The sequence below is a fragment of the Cornus florida genome, unplaced genomic scaffold (assembly GCF_030987335.1).
Source record: "Cornus florida cultivar Cherokee Brave unplaced genomic scaffold, ASM3098733v1 CherokeeBrave_3.0.0_Hap2_Chr11, whole genome shotgun sequence".
NCBI lineage: Eukaryota > Viridiplantae > Streptophyta > Magnoliopsida > Cornales > Cornaceae > Cornus > Cornus florida.
Window position 1 is genome coordinate 86256088 of NW_026775581.1, and position 20190 is coordinate 86276277.

A 20190-nucleotide genomic window follows, 5' to 3' on the forward strand; every position below is an offset into this window, starting at 1 on the left:
AATTTATTTTTCAATATTTGAAATCATGAAAGTAATTTTGGTAAGTAAATCATTTTCTTTTCCCTTTCATGCCATCCGAACTAATAAAATAATATTTTCCCACAACTTTCTTGAAAAATTTTCTTGCTAACCAAATACATGTAGGAAACTTGATTTTCCTTTTTTTCACTTCACTTTCATTCACTTTTACTTTCCATCATAAATTTTCGTCTAACCAAACAGACCCTAAAAATTTCAAACATCATCTACTCCCCATGCCATGAGGAGAGGAGATAAAAGGAATGAAGTACTAAATAAGACTCACAACATAGCTTCAATTCTGGTCACGTTCATGTGGAATAGCATATCTTAACCTTCTTACCACTGTGTTAAAAATCAACATAAGTGGAGAGAAGAAATCTGCTTAATTATTTCAACAAAATTGAATTACAAAGTAACCGTTGAATTATTGTATTTTACATAGAGACATTAATTGAGCAAATCCCATTTAGTATCTGTTCTTCATGTTTTGTTTTCAACCCAAATATCTTGCAAGAATCAGAAATTGCAAATCAGAGTAGTAGAAACAAAGCTAGGAACCAAAAACTACCTATTTTAGGCCTTGTTTGGTAAACCCTATATTTGGACTTCTTGAAAAGTATATTCATCACACCAATAGATTTATAATTGCACAAGTCAGGTAAGCTCTTCCATATGATTTCACCCCAATAAGGCCACAAGACCCAGAATGATAAAATAAAAACTTTACAATCAAAGGTTTCCTAATTTCGACTTCTTCCTCACTTCAAGTTTCATACAGAACAAACAAACCAATCTTAACAGAGAATTCCTCAGCTACACGATAAAATAATACCAGCTTGTCATAAGCCTAGAGAGTGTTCAAAATTTTTGTCTACTGAAAGAATTTTATGAATTACTGGACAAAATATGGGCTACTATTGTAACAAATTCCTGATGATTTCGAATGTAACATGACTATATCAGAGGACCCTGTCCTGAAAATCGGACATTAAAGTGGACGCAAGGGAACTTAATTTTTTCCCCGTCTCCCCTGCGATATTCTTAAGAGAAGAGATGTCCTGTTGTGCCTGAAAATAATAATACAAGTTAAAATAAAACTCAAGATCAACCCCAGTACAGCAACAACGAAAGATTAAAAGACTAAAACCGAGAAGGAAAAGGACACTAATCTTTTAGTAGACTGAAATATGACCGTCAATCATCACAAGGACAAGATTCAATTCAAATGTTCCACGAGGGGGAAATGCTAAATTGCAAAGCATACCTGGAAAGATAGTCGGTTAATGAGGTCACTTGCAGCGAGATCAAGAGTAGAATTATCTGCATCATGTCCAAAGAGATCGGCACTAGAGATGGCAGCCGAACCCTTGGAAGCAAGAAAAGGAAAAATAATATCTGGATAAGTGAACTTCGAAATCAATTATGAACAATAAACTTATCTATGTAGTGCAGGGGACTTTTGAGTACAGAAACTGTAATCGCATTTATAGATGCACATCAATTGTCAACCTGAAAAGAGGGAGAGGGGACTGGGTACTCTGCAAAGACAGGACTACCACTTGGTAACGGATTATACCACATGCTTTACAGGATGATGGTGGGATGCAGTGCAACAAGTCTACTTGTCCCTTCCCAGTGGTACCCTAATTCCAGAAGTCATAATTTCTGGTAAATGTAAAACTGTGACCTAAAGACCGAATGAAATCATTTTCTTTGGTTTCCAAGTAACCTAAAATCAGGTGGCAACTCCAAAAGCAGACCTTTTGGAATTGAAAAAAATTTGGTGTCAACAAACTTATTTTTTTAAAATATAAGCGATTTGGTTAAAATCAAGAGGTACCCAAATCAGGGGGGAAATAAGTGTGTATCTTTTGTCCAAACAAAAATAAATTTGTTGATCTAGAAAATTGGGCTAAAACTAGGAGAGACCATATCAGAAAAAATAACTAATCATCATAGCATGCATTTCTTGTCCAATCAAAAATAATTTGAAGGTGGATATTACTGTCATTTGCAAGTGTAAAAAACTTACAGTGGGGGGAAAGAACTCGAGGGATCCATAGTATAAATATAAATATATAACCTTGAAGATGTCTAAACTTTACGTGAGATAACCAATTCAATAACCTCTAATCTTGCAACCATGAAAAGTTTTTACTTCTTGGAAGTTGTCAGTCGTATGACCAAACATTGTATCAATGATATAACCCATTAGCTGAACATAAAAGAAATAAAGTATGCTCTCTTACCATCAACTAAATTTCTTTTTAGTGACAATTTTATTCTTCACATAAATTGCATGCAAAACTTGACTAATTCTGCATCTCATTAATTTACCACGAATAGACAGGAAGAGAGAGCAGCACAACAAATTATAGAATTCCATCTATGAATGCCCTTTGGGATGCAATTTGAGAAATTCAAGAAAATGAATATGATTCTAAATTTTCTAACAAGTAATGGTAAGATCACATACTGAGAACTTTTGCAAGGAAACTTGAGAATCTACATTCCCACCATTGTTCTGGTCACCAAAAAATTGGGCAGACGAAATAGATTTTGCGTTGGAGAACTTCTTCCGTGCTTCATCAGTTTCCTGAATCTGATAGCGAGTAAAGAAAAAATCTTAGAGAAAGACAAGCATTGCAGATCCAAATAGACTAGTAACACTGAATTGAAACCAAAATGGATATCTACAATATGACAAGATTACAATCAAACCGGAATCTGTGGAGATATGTGATATAGCACAACTACAATAGACCTTGTTATCATAAATTCAGAATATCCTAAGAGGGGGGAAAGAGGGAAAAGAAATTATAAAAAAAAAATACCAAGAAGAAATCAAAAGAACAAAAAATATTGTTATGAAGACAATGTTCAAAGCTTCTCAATCAATCTTAAGAAGGTTGTCGACAATTTTTCGAAAGCATGAACAATTACAGCCAATGCCCTGAGTTGACATGTATCAGTGGTCTCTTTTACTATTACGAGAAATAACATCATCACTAGGAAAGCAGAGTAGACAATAGCCCTTAATGACAGTAAGCATAGATGCTTAAATTCCCAAAAACATATTTAGGAAATAATAAATATCAAACAAGCAAACAAGGAAGACATTAATTCCTGACATATCGGAAAATCCCAAACTCAAGTTCCACATCAATTCCTGACATATTGGATGACTTCCGCAAAGCATAAAAATATAGACACAGGCGACCAATATGTTGGCACAATAACTCTTTAGAGAGAGAAGAAAAAAAAAAAAAAAAACAATATACCATGAATACAGCAATAAAATGTATATTTTATATAAAAAAATTCCTAATATACAAAAAATAAATATTATATGACTGTAATATTGGATTTATCATAAGATGATGACGATATCCTTTTTTTTTATACAAGTAATGATGATGATGATGATATCCTTGCCTCCCTAAACTGAGAAACCGCTAGAACCTCCAAGAAAATGGTCAATAAATGAAAATACTACAAGCAATTGGAAGGAAAAAACAAAAGGAAAAAAAATAATAATAATAAAGGAAAGGAAAATAAAGGTTAAGAAATATAAAAAATTCTGCAAAAATAAGTGCGCGCTTTTTTAAAAAAAAAACTTGAACCAAAGAGTTCCATGATGATGCACATTACACAGGTTATATTGAGTAAGATAGCAAGTCATAGCTAAATTCAACAAACCAATTGCAGTAATCTTTTGTTTGGTGGGTGGGGGGGTGTGTTTAATGCTAGAAACCCAAGCCCACGTGTCCTAGGAAGTTTACATCCAATCAGATGAACCAATTTAGATACCTGGTGTAAATATGCTTAGCCATTTCTAGGTTTAGAGCGTTGCAGTTTATAAGAAGATATGCATATAAAGTTGGTGATATGTATGTATCAGTACAGTTCCATTAATCTAGTTTTGATCGGACACTGAAAAGGAAAATTATAAATCATGTAGCTTACTTGCACTTTTGACAAATTGGAGCTTGTTTTCTTTGGAAAACCACTCTCCATTCCATAGTCTGCGAAGAAACCTGACGACTTTGGGGGAGATACGTGGCTAATCATATGTGTGCCTCCAGAACTCACATCAGTAGCTTGGACATTATCTATGTACTCAAAACGTGATGTAAAAGATGAACCAGCTGTCGATGTGTTATTAGTGGATGTGGAAACTTGTACAGGTGGTTCTTCAGGCTTTTGGTCATAGAGACTTTCACTTGGCTGCATCGAACAAATTTTTAGTGCAAAGGAAACGTACTTAAATTTACAACAAAGAATCAAGCAGCAAATAGTAAATTTAAGAAACAGAACTTCCAAAAATTTATAATTCATTTCATGATATGTATGTTTCCAAATAACCGATTTGTCATAGAGGTGTAAAAAGAAGAAATTACCTTAGAAGTAAGCTTTCGGGCACCAAGCCCCCGCCCCCCAGTCTTTCCTGTTTTCTTTGCACCAAGAGGCTTCTTGACAGAAGTGGTGACAACTGTATGTGCAGCTCTAGGTGAAGCGGGGGCATCAGAAGTTTCATGCTTTCCTGAAGAACTTTCTTTTGGAAATTCGTCGATCTTGAAATCAAGAAATCCATTAGCAGCTTGTGCAGACTGAGATACAACTGGTGACGACGGCAAACCAGCCTCTTCTTTAGAACTTTTAGCAACTTCTTTTGAAAGTAGTTGCCTATATAATTCAGCAGCTCTTGAGGTATACTTGGCCTCAATCTTGCCTCCATCAGTCCATCCATGCTGCTTGAAGAAAACTTGAGCTCGGTTATTTCCCCCAAAGCTCATCACCTTTAACTGCTCTGGGGTCCATGAGTCCAAATTGGTAGACCTGCAATGACAAACAGGGAAAAGAGAGAGAGAGAGAGAGGTTTGAAGCAGAAACCATTATTAGAAGGGATGTAAAAAGAAAGATGTCTCAAGCATCAGTATCAATCCAGTAACAAAGATTCAAATCAACTTTCATTGTAAACAGTAATCTAGTTTAATACTTCCCAGCAGGTAAATGAGAAGATCACAAACGGCCAACATTTGAGTCCCTCACTTTCCTAGATAGAACTAAGCAGGAAAGAATGCCCAAGAAATTAGCTTTCCTCTGACGCCTTAAACAAAGTAATACAGGAAAAAAGATATTACATGTGATAACAACTCTGAATAGAATTTGTACTTACAGGGAGTGGGAAAAAAAGTACATTGTCCTGAAACTATAATAAATAAAGATTTCTTAGAATTCGAGCAACTTACAAACTTTGTATGATTGTCTCTGAGCATAATCTAACATTTTTACATAGATAAAGCCTCAAACATTCTTTTTCACCATAGCAATTGTTCTAGAATTTAGACAGAGAAACTAATAAACTGTACATAACTTTTAGTCCACCATATAACCAATTAATCTAATTTCTAATATACTGCTCCACCAATCCTTCCTTAAGCCTTCACAGGTATGTAGAGGGAATTCCTTATTAAACTAATTTGCTGTTTGAATCAACTATATGCAATATATGGTGTGTAATTCCTACTTGCACAAAGCAATTGCAGAACCGATAACCATCATTTTATATATCTTAGTAGATTTATAGCATTGTTTTGCATAATTTTTTGTAACATTGAACCGAGTTAGGTTTTAATGCCATCGGCTGAGATTGACCAAGAACACAGTTTAAGACTTATAAATCTCTCTACAAAAGTCCAAAGGTGGCATCCTTTTGTTTTTACTTTTTATTAGTTCTATTAGAAGGAATAAATTTGAGGAACCTTTGAAGGCTTTAAGCTGTCCATTTTAGTTTTAAATACAATCCTTTTGAGATCATGGTTCTCTTAGGTTTCAGCTTCACGAGAAGCTGATATTGGTTTTTTGTGTTTGTGTAGGTACAGGATCATTAGTAGGGTTGAGGTGGTTCCTTCTAGGTGAGTCACTGGTTTCTTGTTGTATACATCCTGGACTTGGACATGTGAAATACCCTTCTTTTTTATAGATATATAAATAAACATTCAGATAGGGGGACACACTTGAATCAATTTGAGAATCCTAATCATTAAAGGAAGAAGAAGAAGGCAAAGCAGTTGTGTAATGCAGTAGGCATAGCGTAAACAAGGTAGGTCGAGAATTTGATTCTTAAGGCTCACTAATTAAGAGAAGGGGGGAAACCACCTATTGGTTTAAGCAACCGTATTTTAGAGAATTAACTGAATAGTAATCTTGAAGCACCCATGTTGATAAAAAAAAAAAAACTGTCTAATACCACTGTCGGCCATTTCTAACATGACTGAACCACATTACATCAATCAATAAACAAACATTCACTACTAAGTAGTTACTCATAAAATTATGTTATATGTGGAAATGACTTTTTGAGTATTCCTAAATAATCAAATTTTAAATTTTAATCAGTAATGCAAAGTTCGTTAAGGTTCAGAGTAGGAGGAAAAAATAAAAAAGCGGAGGAAACGGGGAGTTCCCATCGCTTGCAATAAGAAAAGGAGGAAAACAAAAAGAGGAAATAGAGGACTTCTTTGCTCTAGGCCCACCACCATTCCTTTTTCGCACAAAAGTGTAACAGGAAGTACAGAAAGTAACATTATCTTAGAGTTTTTCTCCTCTAAGCAACAATATTATATTGGCATGTAAAGGTATAATGGTGAAATTAATTCTAACTCCTTTTTCTTCCTCCTTATTTTCTTCCCTCTTTTGTTCACTTCCTCCAAAATCTTTATCCCTTTTATAAGATTAAGTACAGCTCCAGATTTCTAACCTCCTGTCCTATAGGGGAAAAGCAGCATACTGAATCCAACAACATAACAGCACACTATAAAGGATACTGACACCAACACAATCAAGTATAACCTCATCAAAAAGAATCAATTATAATTAAGCTATAAACTTCTTCAAATGAACTATATCCGCAAAAGCATTTTAGAATATATAAGACCTAAGGGAAATTTTTAAATACTTTCAATAGGAACCTCGTTGATTATAAAGTCTACGTGGCAAAAACGTCAAAGTGCACTCTATTCAAAACGAGCTTCAACTCTTCTCCAACAACATACGCCAACAGACAAACATCAACAGAAATAAACCAATTATGGGCAATGCATTGAGAGATTAGACCTGTAACATCTACAACCTTCTTAGGGGCAAACCTTTAAGAACCTAAGATACCAAAAGATAATGAGAGTTCACCCACAAGTAAAAACTGACCCTCTGAGAAAAGAAAAACCATCCAAATGCACGTCTCCGATGATTACCAAAATAGATCCTTAATTTTATTTTCTTTTCATTTTTCTATTAATAAAACGAATCATTCCGACTATGCACTTCTCTCATACGCAATATGAACTTCATTATATTGGTGATTTTGCTTCCAAAAGGAAAGCTTGAACTTTCACACTCTAGACCCGACATCGCAAAACCGAACCTTTTTATTCCATACAATGAGGCCTAAGGAAAAAAATTATAGCATTATGTGTGAATCCTAAGAAATGATATATAAGAAATTTTGGGGTGGATATGTAGCAGCACAGCCATGTATACAAAAATAGATAAAAACCGGCATGATAAATCAGATTATTGAATACAAAATTCTACATAAATCAACTTACTGAATACAAAATTCTACATAAAGCTTATCAAAAAAAACAAAAATTCAACATAAATGTTCAGCTAATATTGAATTACAATTCAAATCACCTCACAAAGCTGACATGAACACCGAGACTGCGATGAACAGCCGAGCAATCGATACAGAGGAAGATCCCGTACGTAACAGACGCCCAAGTTGGATTCTTCGCATTGCAATCGAAACACATCTGAGAGTAGAATCAAAAAACAAAAACAAAAAAATCAAATCAAAATCGAGATCTGCATAAGAAATGCCAGATCTGAATAAGATCTCCAGGACACCAACCAAATTAACCTATGAATCACACAAATAACAGATAAAATGAAGAAATTGAACAAAAAACAATTCAAACACATAAGAACCTTGTTTTCTGGCTTCGATTTCAGCTTCCTGAAAATGGCATTTTTGTCGGTGAAGGCATCGGAAGCCATGGTAGAGAGAGAAAGTAAAGAGAGAAGTTCCGAGAGGAGGAAAGGGGTTTTAGAAGTAAACACGACCTCACCTCACCTCCTGAGCACTCACAAAAATGGAAGAGCGAGAAATATATGTAAAACCGCAAATTGTGATTTTTTTTTTTTTTTTTTTTTGAATTGAGAAGCTTTAAATGAAGTTTTTGCAGTTGGTGGTGCGTTATTGTATTTGTAGTCAAAATGACGTAAACGTCCCCTCTCTCAGTGCTTTTGTGGTCGAGGTGACACGTGTACCCACAACCAGATCTATTGAGATTCAGGAGTTTTTTTGAGTTTAGTCCTTTCTAATGTATTTACATTCACACAGTCACATTCATACAATAATGTAACAAGTAACGACAACATTAAAAATTAAATATGAAGATTCCATGTAAATCCGTGGTTTGAGTGTTACAAGGATGTTGAATGGACGTTACATCCTCTAAATGCGTCACGTTGGCTTTTTATTAGTTATCTTAAGAGAGAGATATAAGCACATGTCTCAAATTTTTTTTTTTTTAAATGCTCTATTTAGTTAAAAATATATATATAACAAAGAAATTAAAAGAAAGTAAAGTAGAATTAAAGAAATATTTATTTTATTTGTATGCATTCTATGAGATGAAAATTTTACTATAAAATTATAGAATAGTACTATTTTACAATTTATAAAACACAAAAAATGTCTCGGTCTTGCTTTTTGCGATAGGAGGTGACAAATGACTTAAAAGTACCATAAGCAATGAATTTATTGAGATTGCTAAGGCATTAGACGTACATTTTCTTGAGCGTCCATTAAAAAGAAAATATATTGGAAAGCCAAAGAAATTGAAATGTATGAACTTAATAGTTATTTTCTTACATGTATTATATGATAAGAACCAAAAATTTAAAAGAAAATTGTAGAACAATGCTTTTAGAAGCTGATCACTTTAAATGTGATGCTTGTACGATTATACTTATTTTGTTTGGTTTGTAACTATGAAAACAGTTTTTTATTTTTAAGAAATTAAAAAATTCTATTTAGTTCAGTTTTTTGAAAATTCAATTATAAAAATGGTTGTTTTCATATAACAATCTTTTATATTTTTCTAAAAATTGTTCTCCATTTTTTGAATTTCTAATGATTGTTTACAGAATTACAAATCAAGCATGTCCTAACAAGAGTGTAAATTTGCTTAAAGGGACAAAAAAAAAAAAAAAAATTGGGCCTATTACTCATAGAAAGGGTGTAAGTTTTTTTTTTTTTTTGGGTCTATTACTCATGGGCAAAATTTGAGGTCGTCTAAGTGCTGAGTCTTAGGCAGGGCTGGCCCTGCATTGGGTTCCAAACACATTGCCTGCAACATGCATGGGATGGTGTTATTTGCTTTGTTGGTCTGTATGCTATTGTTTGGAGAGAAAATGGGTGAAGTGTGGTGAGCAAGAAAGCTCTATAATCTCCTAGCACAAATAGACAGTCGTTCCAGAAGAGAAAAATTCTCTACAATCTCAATTTTTAATAGAACAATACCAGTGAGTGGGATATTTAATGGGTCTGATACAAATGGGTTGATGTAATTAGATTGTTATAGACACAGAAGATCATACTTAGTAATTGCTTCATTCTGGTACTTTTGTATGAATTTTAGATCTAGTTTACATGTAAACTATTTCAAACTAAATTTACCGAGAATGAAGATGATGGGTGGTGTTGAGGAGGGTGAACTGGGGGGATGATGACGGTCTGAAGATAAAGAAAGGAGAGGAGAGAGAAGGCCATGTGGAAAAACAGAGGGACGGGCCGTGGTGATTGTACTTGGGGCTAGTTTGGTTATAGAAATAATGAATCGGAGGTCAAAGGTAATATAATCATTTAACATTTCAAAAGTACTCTTATCTCACAAAAAATTAACATCTGAGGTATAAGTAAAATATTAAACCATTAATTTAAATGTAAGTAAAATTTAAAATCAAAATCAAAATGTTAATCTAGTTAAAAAATGACTTGACCTCAAGGATCTGAGTGTAATTTACCATAATAATAATAAATAAATAAATAAAGTGCAAAAAAGCCACCAATAATACAGAAAGTGCAAATACCCTCCTTCAATAGACACTTTATGGAGCAAATAAGTACATTTTCTGAATTTGATGACTAAAATGTCTAAAATACTCTTATAAAAAAATAAAATAAAATAAAAATATTAAAGAAGCAAAATGCCCAAGCAGGACATTTTACTTAAACCACATAATTTCTTACTCTAGCTAGTTGCGACCCATCTCTCTGATTTTTCTCTCACATTATCTTTCTACAACATCTCCCCCATTTAGGGGTGGTAATTGGACCCGCTCCCGCAGTTACCCGTCCCACCCCGCAACATTTTTGATGATTTTGGGGAACTGTTTTGCTTATTTGGGCGGGAATAATTTGATGTAATAAAAACCCGTGTGCATTTGGTGCGGGGCGGGGGAGGTCGCCCTGCACCGTCCCGCCCCGTTTAAATAGGCAAATTACTTAAGTACTCATATTTCATTAGTATATATATTTCCCACTATATATTAAGTACCCTATATAACAATATTAATGTTAAAAATGAATTTAATTTAAAGGAAATTTGCAATGGTGAAAAATTGAAGATAGGGGGGGGGGAAATACAAATCTATTTCAACAATAAATAAATTATGGTCTTAAATGGGACGGGGCGGGTACCCGCGAGAGTAAAAATATTAAACAGTTACAGGGATAGGATAGAAAGTACCCTCGTTTTTGTTGTTTTGGGCGGGGACGGGGGTGAAATTTTTAAACGGTTATGGGGGCGAGGGAAGGTACAGTTGCCATCCCTACTCCAATTCTCTTCTCTTCTCTTTGACCCATACGAAAATCCTCTATTACATACGAAACCAAATCAGTTTAATTGATGCAAAGTGTGTGTATGTATACACGTATATATTATGCGCGCGTGTGTGCGTGCGTGCGCATGCAATATATATTTAATGTTAGTTTTATAGAAGTGTATAATTGTATGTGTGTGCGCGTGCGCGCAATATATATATATATATATATATAATGTTAGTTTTATAGAAGTGTGTAATTGTATAAACATACAAGTTTATGTAAGCCAATGAATATTTATTATGATATGTAAAGTACTACACAAATAATTGATGGGATTTATGAAATGACGGATTGGATTGGATTGGATATTTTTTTCTAAATTGTTCAATATTATTTATTTTTTAATCATAGTTAAATAAATAAAATTTTAATTTATTAACATTAATTTATATATTTAAATAATCATTAACTAATTAAATTAATTAATACATTCTTTGAATATATATATATATATATATATATATATATATATATATATATATATCGCGGATTGAATCGGATCGGATTAGATTTTAACGGCTTAATCCGTGAATTACGAATTTTTTTTTTTTTTAATTCGTCACCGATCCTTGGGTGTATCAATCAGATTCGATTCGTTCTGTATGGATCGGATCGAATCGAATTAGATGCCCACCTCTAAAAATATAAAAATACTTCTAAAATTCACTTTACAATAAAAACAAAAAAAATGGGTAGAAGTCGAAATTGCTTAAAAATGATTTTCATTACATTGAACTTTCGTGCTATTGAAAGTCCATAAAATTGTAAATTGGGCCTCTTGAAACTAGCCCACCTGTGAAATTCATTTAATCAATTTTTTTTTTTTTTTTTAGTGTGACAATGAGAAAGAGAGATCATAATCTAAGGCTTTAAGGAGCCACATGGGCCAACAGTCCCACACAAGATCAGAAGAGAGGTTTCTCAGAGCCCATTGGGGGAGAAGATGAGCTGCTTTGTTAGAGGAACGAGGGGGCCAAGATTGCTTGAAGTCAGGATGGGCCTTCAAGATGAGAGTGACCTTCCGCGATGACAGCAGAGGGCTCAAAATTTCAATTATTACTGTATTATTTTTTAGGGTAAAGTGTCAAAATAAATAAAAAAAAATCCAAAAAAATACCCATGCAATTTAAGATATGCATATAAATTCCTAATATTTGAAAATATCTAAAAATTGCTCATCTGTCAATTTTGATCAAAACTTCTATTTAAAATTTTAAAAAAATACCAGTGATTTTACGAAACTAGTATTTTTTTTTTTTTTAATCTTAAGAGCATTTTAAGTATTTCAGTTATTATATTGACAAAAAACCTTTATTTGCTCGATTTAAAAAATGTAAGAGTTTTTTTTAACAGCAAAGGTTATTTGGGCATCATGTACATAACAAGTAAGAGGCTATTTTTGCACTTTACTTTAATTTTAATTTCAAACTCAAAAATTCAATTATTACTCAAAGAAACTTGAAAAAACAGGTTGCATGCACCTACTGGCTACTACCTAGATACTTTCACATAGATGTGTGTGAGAGAGAGAGTGTTTTCATACCTGGGGTGGTCCATGACAAAGTTGACATAACAGGAATATATGATGCAAGCAAAAATGTTACATTTCATATGCTTAAAAATACACAATGCACCTCAACTTGTACCAAGGGGCTTTGTAATAAAATGTGCATATGAATTTCTTGTGTGAAAAAAAAAATATATATATATATATATATATCCTCTAACTTGCTATTCACCTGTCCTAATCACATCTTATCACAAATGTTATCCCCACTCATATTGAGTGGGCCCACTTTAATCCCACTGTGATTGGGAATTTAAAAAAGTTTTATTTCACGTGCTTTTAATGCGTAACAAGTTGCTAACCTCCTAAATTAGGAAAAATATAAAAGCTCCGACCACAACACTCACCAACTGTGTGAGTGGGGCCCGGGTCTGGTGTGCTCGGAGAACTTTGATTGGGTGTCAGGTATGATCGTGGTCGGAGTCGAGTGGGATTACTCCACTTTCTTATTTATTATATAATTAATTAATTAAAAAAATAAAAATAAATCTAACCATCCAGTGTAACTATTCGATAAAAGAATCATTTTTCTTAAAATAAACATAATAGAAGTTCTTCACTTTAAAAATAAAATAAAATAATAGAGCCTCAATTAAAATATAAATGTCTAAGATGCTGTTTGATAAAATTAAAAATTAAACACTGAAAATTTTAAGTACTGAATTTTAAGCGCTAAAACTTTAAGTACTGAATGTATTAATTTGAAATTTTTTTTGATAATATTTTAATTTTAAGTACTGAATTTATTAAGATTGTTTGTTATATACGAAATCTGAAGTTTGAAAATTGTACATATTACATTTTTGTTCTCAATATCTGATACTCATAATAGTTTTATATTTATAATACAAAAATATTAATAAAACAACCATATTCACTCAATGAAATAAATAAATTTGAAAATTTTAAATATATGGATTTTGTATTACATAATATTTATGTATGGTATCGAAAAAGGTATTACAAATATTAAAGAAAGTAAAATTTAAAATATATGAGTTTTTGATTGAATAATATTTAGGTAGAGTATTGAAAAGGGTGTTAGAAAGATTAAAGAAAATACTTGAAAAAGAATTCTTATTTAGGAATAAAATTTTATTATATAAATAATTGATGGAAATTTTAAATCTATGGGTTTTGGATTACATAATATTTATATAGGTATGATGTTACAGAAATTAAAGAAAGTAAAATTTAAAATATATGTGTTTTGAATTACATAATATTTATGTAGGGTATTAAAAAATGTGTTACAAAAATTAAGGAAAGTGAAAAAGAATTCTTATCTAGGAATATAATTCTATTATATATTTTCAGCGCCTGGTGGAATTAGTCGAGGTGCGCGCAAGTTAGTCCGGACACCCACGATTACTAAAAATAAATAATAATAATAATTCTATTATATAAATAATTAATAAAAATTTAAAATATATAGGTTTTGGATATCAAAAAAATGTTACAATAGATTAAAGAAAGTAAAATTTAAAATATATGGGTTTTGGATTACATAGTAGGGTATTGAAAAGATTATTAAGAAAGTACGTTAAAGACAATTCTTTTCTGAGAATAGAATTCTATTATATAAATAATTACATAATATTTATGTAGGGTAAAAAAAAATGATGTGGGTATAAAAATAGTGTTAAAAATATTAAAGAAAGTACGTAAAATTGAATAGAATTCTGTTATATAAATAATTGTTTTTCATAGTGAATTAATATAAATGGTAACAAAAAGGTTATACACATGTTTAAAATATATTAGATAAAGAAAAACCCTAAAAAAGAGAATACAATAATATGAGGGTAGAATAGTGATTAAAAAGTTATTTTTTAAACCCAACCACTTACCGTCTTCTGTTATAAGCGATAAGTAACCTTCCCCAAGTTTAAAATTTTAGCATTTTTTAAACAGTACTTACTATATCAAGCGGTGTCTTAAAATTTTATCAAATAAACTTATTTTTAAAAATCACTTATCGTGTTCTGCATTTAGCGTTGAATTAGGAAATCAAACAACCCTAAGTTTGCTTAACATTTCAAAAATAATAATAATAATAATAATATATTAACCTCTAAGTTTCATTATTTGTAAAAAATAATAATAATAAATTCAAACTTTAAGAGAATTACACATTGAATTCAGGTATTTTCACTCAGTTTAACAACAAATAGTTGTTACAAAATTAACAATCACACAATTTTTTATTTTCCAATAGGTTTTGAACAATTATATAACTATACAACAATTCAATCTCGTTAGTTGAAGGGGAAACTTATTAATATTATTTTTTTTTGAAGAGTGCGTATATCGACTCCACAATATACGTACAATTCAAGTTAGATATGCAGTTCGAAAATGACATTTTAAGGATTTATCTCCAGATCCCTGTCAATACTGCTATAGTTCAGGATCTAGGAGAAAAACTTATGCTCAGTGGTTCTCATAAAATATATATATAATTTAATCACATGGATGCTTTCTATCATAAAATTACATTTGCAAATATTGAGTGAACAAGAGGGGAATTCTTAATCAACTAACTAAAAGCTTGATTTGAGAGTAATCTCGTAATAGTTTTTTTTTTTTTTTTTTTTTTCCAAAAAATAATTCTAATGTAGGAATATGACAAGGTATTGTTGATAATTGCTTGCAAATAAGGATGGAATTTTTTTTTCATATCCTGAGAGTAGTGATTATGTAATATCTCGGCAAATGAAAATTTTACCTTTCTCTTAATTGTAAAAAATGGTAATTTAACATTGATGGGGTGTTATTTTTTATTTTTTATAGAATTCTCAGGATACAGGTTAGACCTGTCAATGGATCAGATAATGATCCGAATTTGATAATGATCCGAATTCGATCCGATTACTCGGATATGAATTGAACAAAAAATTCAATAACTCGATTACGATCCATATCCGATTTCTTAACAAATCGAATATGAATTTATACTGATCCGATTTGATAATAATTCAATCCGATTATATATATATAAACACAAACACACACAATACTCCTATCAAATTTATATACAAAAAGTAATCATAATGTTATATATACAAAAATGTGATGTTTTCATTCATCTACTAATAAATCTCCGATATACATATTAATAATGTCATAATATTTATTCATTAACAAATATTAAATGATCTTCTTTTTTTTTTTTTTCATTTCATATTTTATTTATCTTTTGTTTTCTATCATTTTTTTTTTTTCTCTCTTGACATTTATTTTGTTTTTGTTTTGTTTTTTTTTATAACAAAAAAATTACACTTTTATCGAATCGAATTATCAGATTAAATATTTGTTTATTAATAAATCAGATATACATTCATTTATAAATATAATACGTCAAATTATTAAATTGAATTCAATTGAATAAAATGCTTGTTGGATTCGGATTGGATCAGGCCAGATCCAATCCGAATCCAACCAGTTGAGTAAGGGTAGAGTTCCCCGTGTAGGAACCACAAACATGAAGGCAATGGAAATATCCAGAAACGGTTAAAAAGCAGCTCAACAAAAAAGCTTATGATTCAGGCACCCCAAGATACAAAACTCTGATTGCTCTTTCGTCATATCACTGTTCACTACTTGGAATAGTCGATTCGGTCTGGTCTTAATAAAGACTATTCACACCAATTTATTAGTTCCAGTAATATTTTTTGTGCCACTCCTAACAATTTTTCTAATAAATTCAAGCAACTATATATATTTTTTAAGACAAAAAGACAGTGAGCACATCGCCTGACTCACCGATTATCGTCGCTTGTGCCGACAATCTTTGACTACCTTAAAACTGACAACAATAATTTCTTCAAAATTAGGAGGCGGCTATCTTCAAGTTCAAACAAACCCATCCTCTCCTCAATAAAAGAGAAGTTGAGTGTTTAAATTTGATTACACAATATTATCGTGTGTATATTTATTTAAACTTTTAAAAGATAAATAGTTTATTTCAATTGTACTTATATTTATTAATTTGAGAATACGTTGTTTGATACCATAACTTCCAAATGAAGTTGGAGAATTTTTTAAGGTTACGAAAAAATTATACTATATGAACAACGTATTTTTTAGAAATAATGTGTTGCATAAATATTGCATTTTATTAGAAGTGGTAATAGTTGACACTAACTATTTCAACGCCAGACGGAGATAAGTGCATTTAAGTGTGACTCAAATTAACACATTAATTAAATATATTATATTTAAAGAAGATCAGGAGTTCGAACCTTAATGAAAGTCGAGTTCCAATTAATATATATATATATATATATATATATATATATATATATTCGTATTTTACGGATCAATTTAATTTTAATGCGATTAGACTTGTTTTAACTAATCATATTGTACTTACGTTAAAATAACTTACTAAACTAAACATATTTATTCATTCATTCATTCATTTTAATTAGGAGTGATCGATGTCTTGTATATATAACATTACCTGCTTAATAAGTTGGGTATTGGCTATTTTAACACTATAGACACAAATGGTGAAACCTGTATGTTTCAAAGCAGCAGATAGGATCCTCTTGTTATTATCACAACCGTAACGTAGGCGTGCTGCATGTTTCACGTGCAGGTGCCGTGGCAAAATATTACAGTACTTACTAGTATAATATACATATATATATATATATATATATATATATATACACACACACATACAGTAATGATATATATACGAAAATATATATAATACAGAGAGAGAGAGATAGGAAAAGGACAATTCGTGCATGTGATGGTACGTTACAATGCATGTGATGCGGCAGGCTTTATCGCCTGGGTTCTCTGACAAAAGCGCTCCTCTCCTTAATTCTTATCCCTCACTCCCACATCGGTTGACCATTTTTGTTTGACCATGAATTCATATTACTACTCATTAATTTCACGATTAATAAAAATAAATAAAAAAATCTCTTTCAATGGTCAATGAAAAAAATCAGCTCGGCCTAATTTGGCATGAAAGAATAAAAATGGAATATAATTTGAAAATGAAATAGAATGGTGATTGGTCGCAAATATAAAGAGAAGTACGTGATGGAAGGTTTTGATAGCGGCAGCAGTGGTGGGGCGAACCATGGTGGCGATGCTTGTGGCACAAGACAGTGGTAAAAGATAGTGGCGGGCCGTAACAAAAAGCAATGGCTTCTCTACTTGGAAAGTGATGATATTGTAAAATTGAATTTTTTTTTTTAATTAATTTTAAGTTATACGTGAAAATAAAATAAAGGTGATGTTTAAAAAAAATTAAAAATTAAGTATAAAAAATTTTAAGACTTGAATTTTAAGTACAAAAAATATACACACACAAATACACAGAATTCTTTCTCTTATTTCTAAAGTATTTTAGAATTCAAGGACACTCTCGGATATTAAAGCAAATATCATGAATAAAAAATTAACGATAACGTGACATTTACGTATATTATTTTTTTTCTAACAAATAATATACCCATACAATATGTTCTTAGTGCGATACAAGAAGTTGAAGAGATGCTAATTCTTGGTTCACAGGGCAATTAAAATTTTGTTTTATCTTCTTGTTATATGCGTTTATTACAAATTTTAAAACCTAATTTTGTTTATATGTGTACCTATATTTAAAGGTATGAATATTATATTACAACCTCATTTCCCATGTGCAATATTTAAGTCCAATTTGGATCAACCCCACCCACATCTTATTAATATTGAATACAAGTCATGAAAACCTGTCCTCTGTAATGACTTGAATAATATATATATATATATTAATATTAATCCTTTTCAAGGCACTTATCATATGACGTATTGTGGATTAATCAATGAGTCAAATGACCACTACTAAATTAATCAATGAGTCAAATGACCACTACTAAAACCTAATCGTCTCTTTCCCCAACTTTGGATTTAAAGATATTAACTAGAATATTAATTATAAAGTTTAAATTAGAATAAAGCAATAAACTTTATTAAAGAACTGGAATTAGGTTTTTCAACTTTCATATAATGAGCTTTTTGAATTCAAAAGAGAATCTCGATGTTTGTTTTTTATAAAATTAAAATCAAGGAGGATCAAAGTTCGAGACGAAAAAATATTAATTTAAATTAAATTGACAATCTTAATTTGAAGTTAACTTTGAAAAAACTTTGAACCATTCTGTCAAAACTTAGTTAAGTAAAATCATTATCCCATAATTTTTTGTACTTTTTAATGTCAACAATAAGAATCAATCTTTTCAACCACATTGCATTCAGTTTCACCAAGAGTTCAACACAATGTCAACAACAAATTACCAACCAAAAAATTTAAACAAATTGACCGAAAAATTAATCAAAAATTAGAAACGAATAAAGTGGTAAAAAATTCTTATACATACAGATTTTGCTAGTAAAATACCACGTTGATTTGCTTAATTTTCTTTGAATTTTTATTATTATTTTTTTTTACCTTGACAAAAAACTCGAACCCTAGTTTTGCTCATATGAAAACTTGAACCATCGATTTACTTGAGATTGATCGTAATTTGCTTATTTTTAAATGATAAAAAATGACCAAATAGCATCTAACTCAATGATATAATATCTCTATCCTTAAAAAAAAGGACGGGAGGAATTCGAGTCCAAGTGTGAACAAAAAAGTGTGTATGAATGTGTTTTTTAGCTCAGGTAAAGAAAATTTAAAAAATAATTAAAAAAAAAAGGCCAAAAATGTTGACAACTCCAAAAGAAATTACATGGAATAATCATATTTTCATAAGCAAATTCCTAAAATGAGAAGGCAATGAGAAAACAACTTCAATTGATTAAATATTGATGAAGGTCACATTGAAGACCCCATTATTCAATTTAGAAGGAGAAGTATCACCATGTGCAATATATTAAAGTAATTGGACGATCTTGTCCTCTTCTTTATTAATTATGTCACCACTAATTAAGTATTATTGTCTAATCAGTAATCACATACTTATCTTGCAATTAGAGAATCAGTTATACTTCTGGTTACTGTGTATTTGATATAATTTACGTATCAAGGGTCAGTGCTTTGATAATTGAAGCAGAAATGGGTGCTTAGGGCCTAAATAGTGTAAAATAGAAGGATTTCATCTTAAAAGATTAAGAAGATTAATCCTGCTCATGATCACAAGCTTAATTAACTTCTTAAAGCAATATTAAACATTTACCATAATTTGATAAAATGTGTGATTTGTGTACGTTGTCTTAGAAAAGATTGAAAAACTCAAATTTTGAATCAATAATTTTTAAGATTTCTTTTTTAATAATACAATATTACCGATTATGAAGCACCACGGGGACCAATGAATATTCATCATTTTCATTGTAATTAGGAAATGATTACTTGTCATTAGTTAAAAAATTATTATATGGTCTAACACTACATAATCTCGATCAATCATAATTCAACACATCGGATGGCCGGCCGAAATCTTGTACCCCAACCATATAAAACTTTCTCAACATTAGTTGGAGTACTACATAATGAATACTTCACCAACTTTAGAGTCTAAGCATTTATTTAAGTGCCCAACAAGATAAATAAAATAAAAAATAAAATAAAATAACAGGTGCCACCTAAATTTGAGGAAGAACTAAGAACTATTGGAAGTCACTTCCAAATTAA

General features: G+C 31.0%; 1 protein-coding gene across 1 annotated transcript; it reads right to left on the bottom strand.

The window, feature by feature from the left end:
- Positions 1–659: 659 nt before the first annotated feature.
- Positions 660–8247, bottom strand: LOC132283236 (probable ADP-ribosylation factor GTPase-activating protein AGD8). Its single transcript, XM_059785160.1, has 7 exons — positions 8014–8247; positions 7720–7838; positions 4422–4860; positions 3988–4248; positions 2498–2623; positions 1286–1387; positions 660–1088 (listed from the first exon to the last, which is right to left on the bottom strand). Exons 1-7 carry the CDS (start codon positions 8080–8082, stop codon positions 981–983), a joined length of 1224 nt encoding a protein of 407 aa, XP_059641143.1. The 5' UTR covers positions 8083–8247; the 3' UTR covers positions 660–980.
- Between the last annotated feature and the right edge of the window lie 11943 nt (positions 8248–20190).

Bases quoted from the DNA above. Each gene is read 5' to 3' on its own strand.
- LOC132283236 (XM_059785160.1), bottom strand. From the start codon at position 8,082: ATGGCTTCCGATGCCTTCACCGACAAAAATGCCATTTTCAGGAAGCTG. The intron at 7,839-8,013 runs GTTCTTATGTGT...TTCTACTCTCAG, and splicing joins AATCGAAGCCAGAAAACAAG to ATGTGTTTCGATTGCAATGC. The intron at 2,624-3,987 runs GTAAGCTACATG...ACTCGCTATCAG, and splicing joins CCAATTTGTCAAAAGTGCAA to ATTCAGGAAACTGATGAAGC.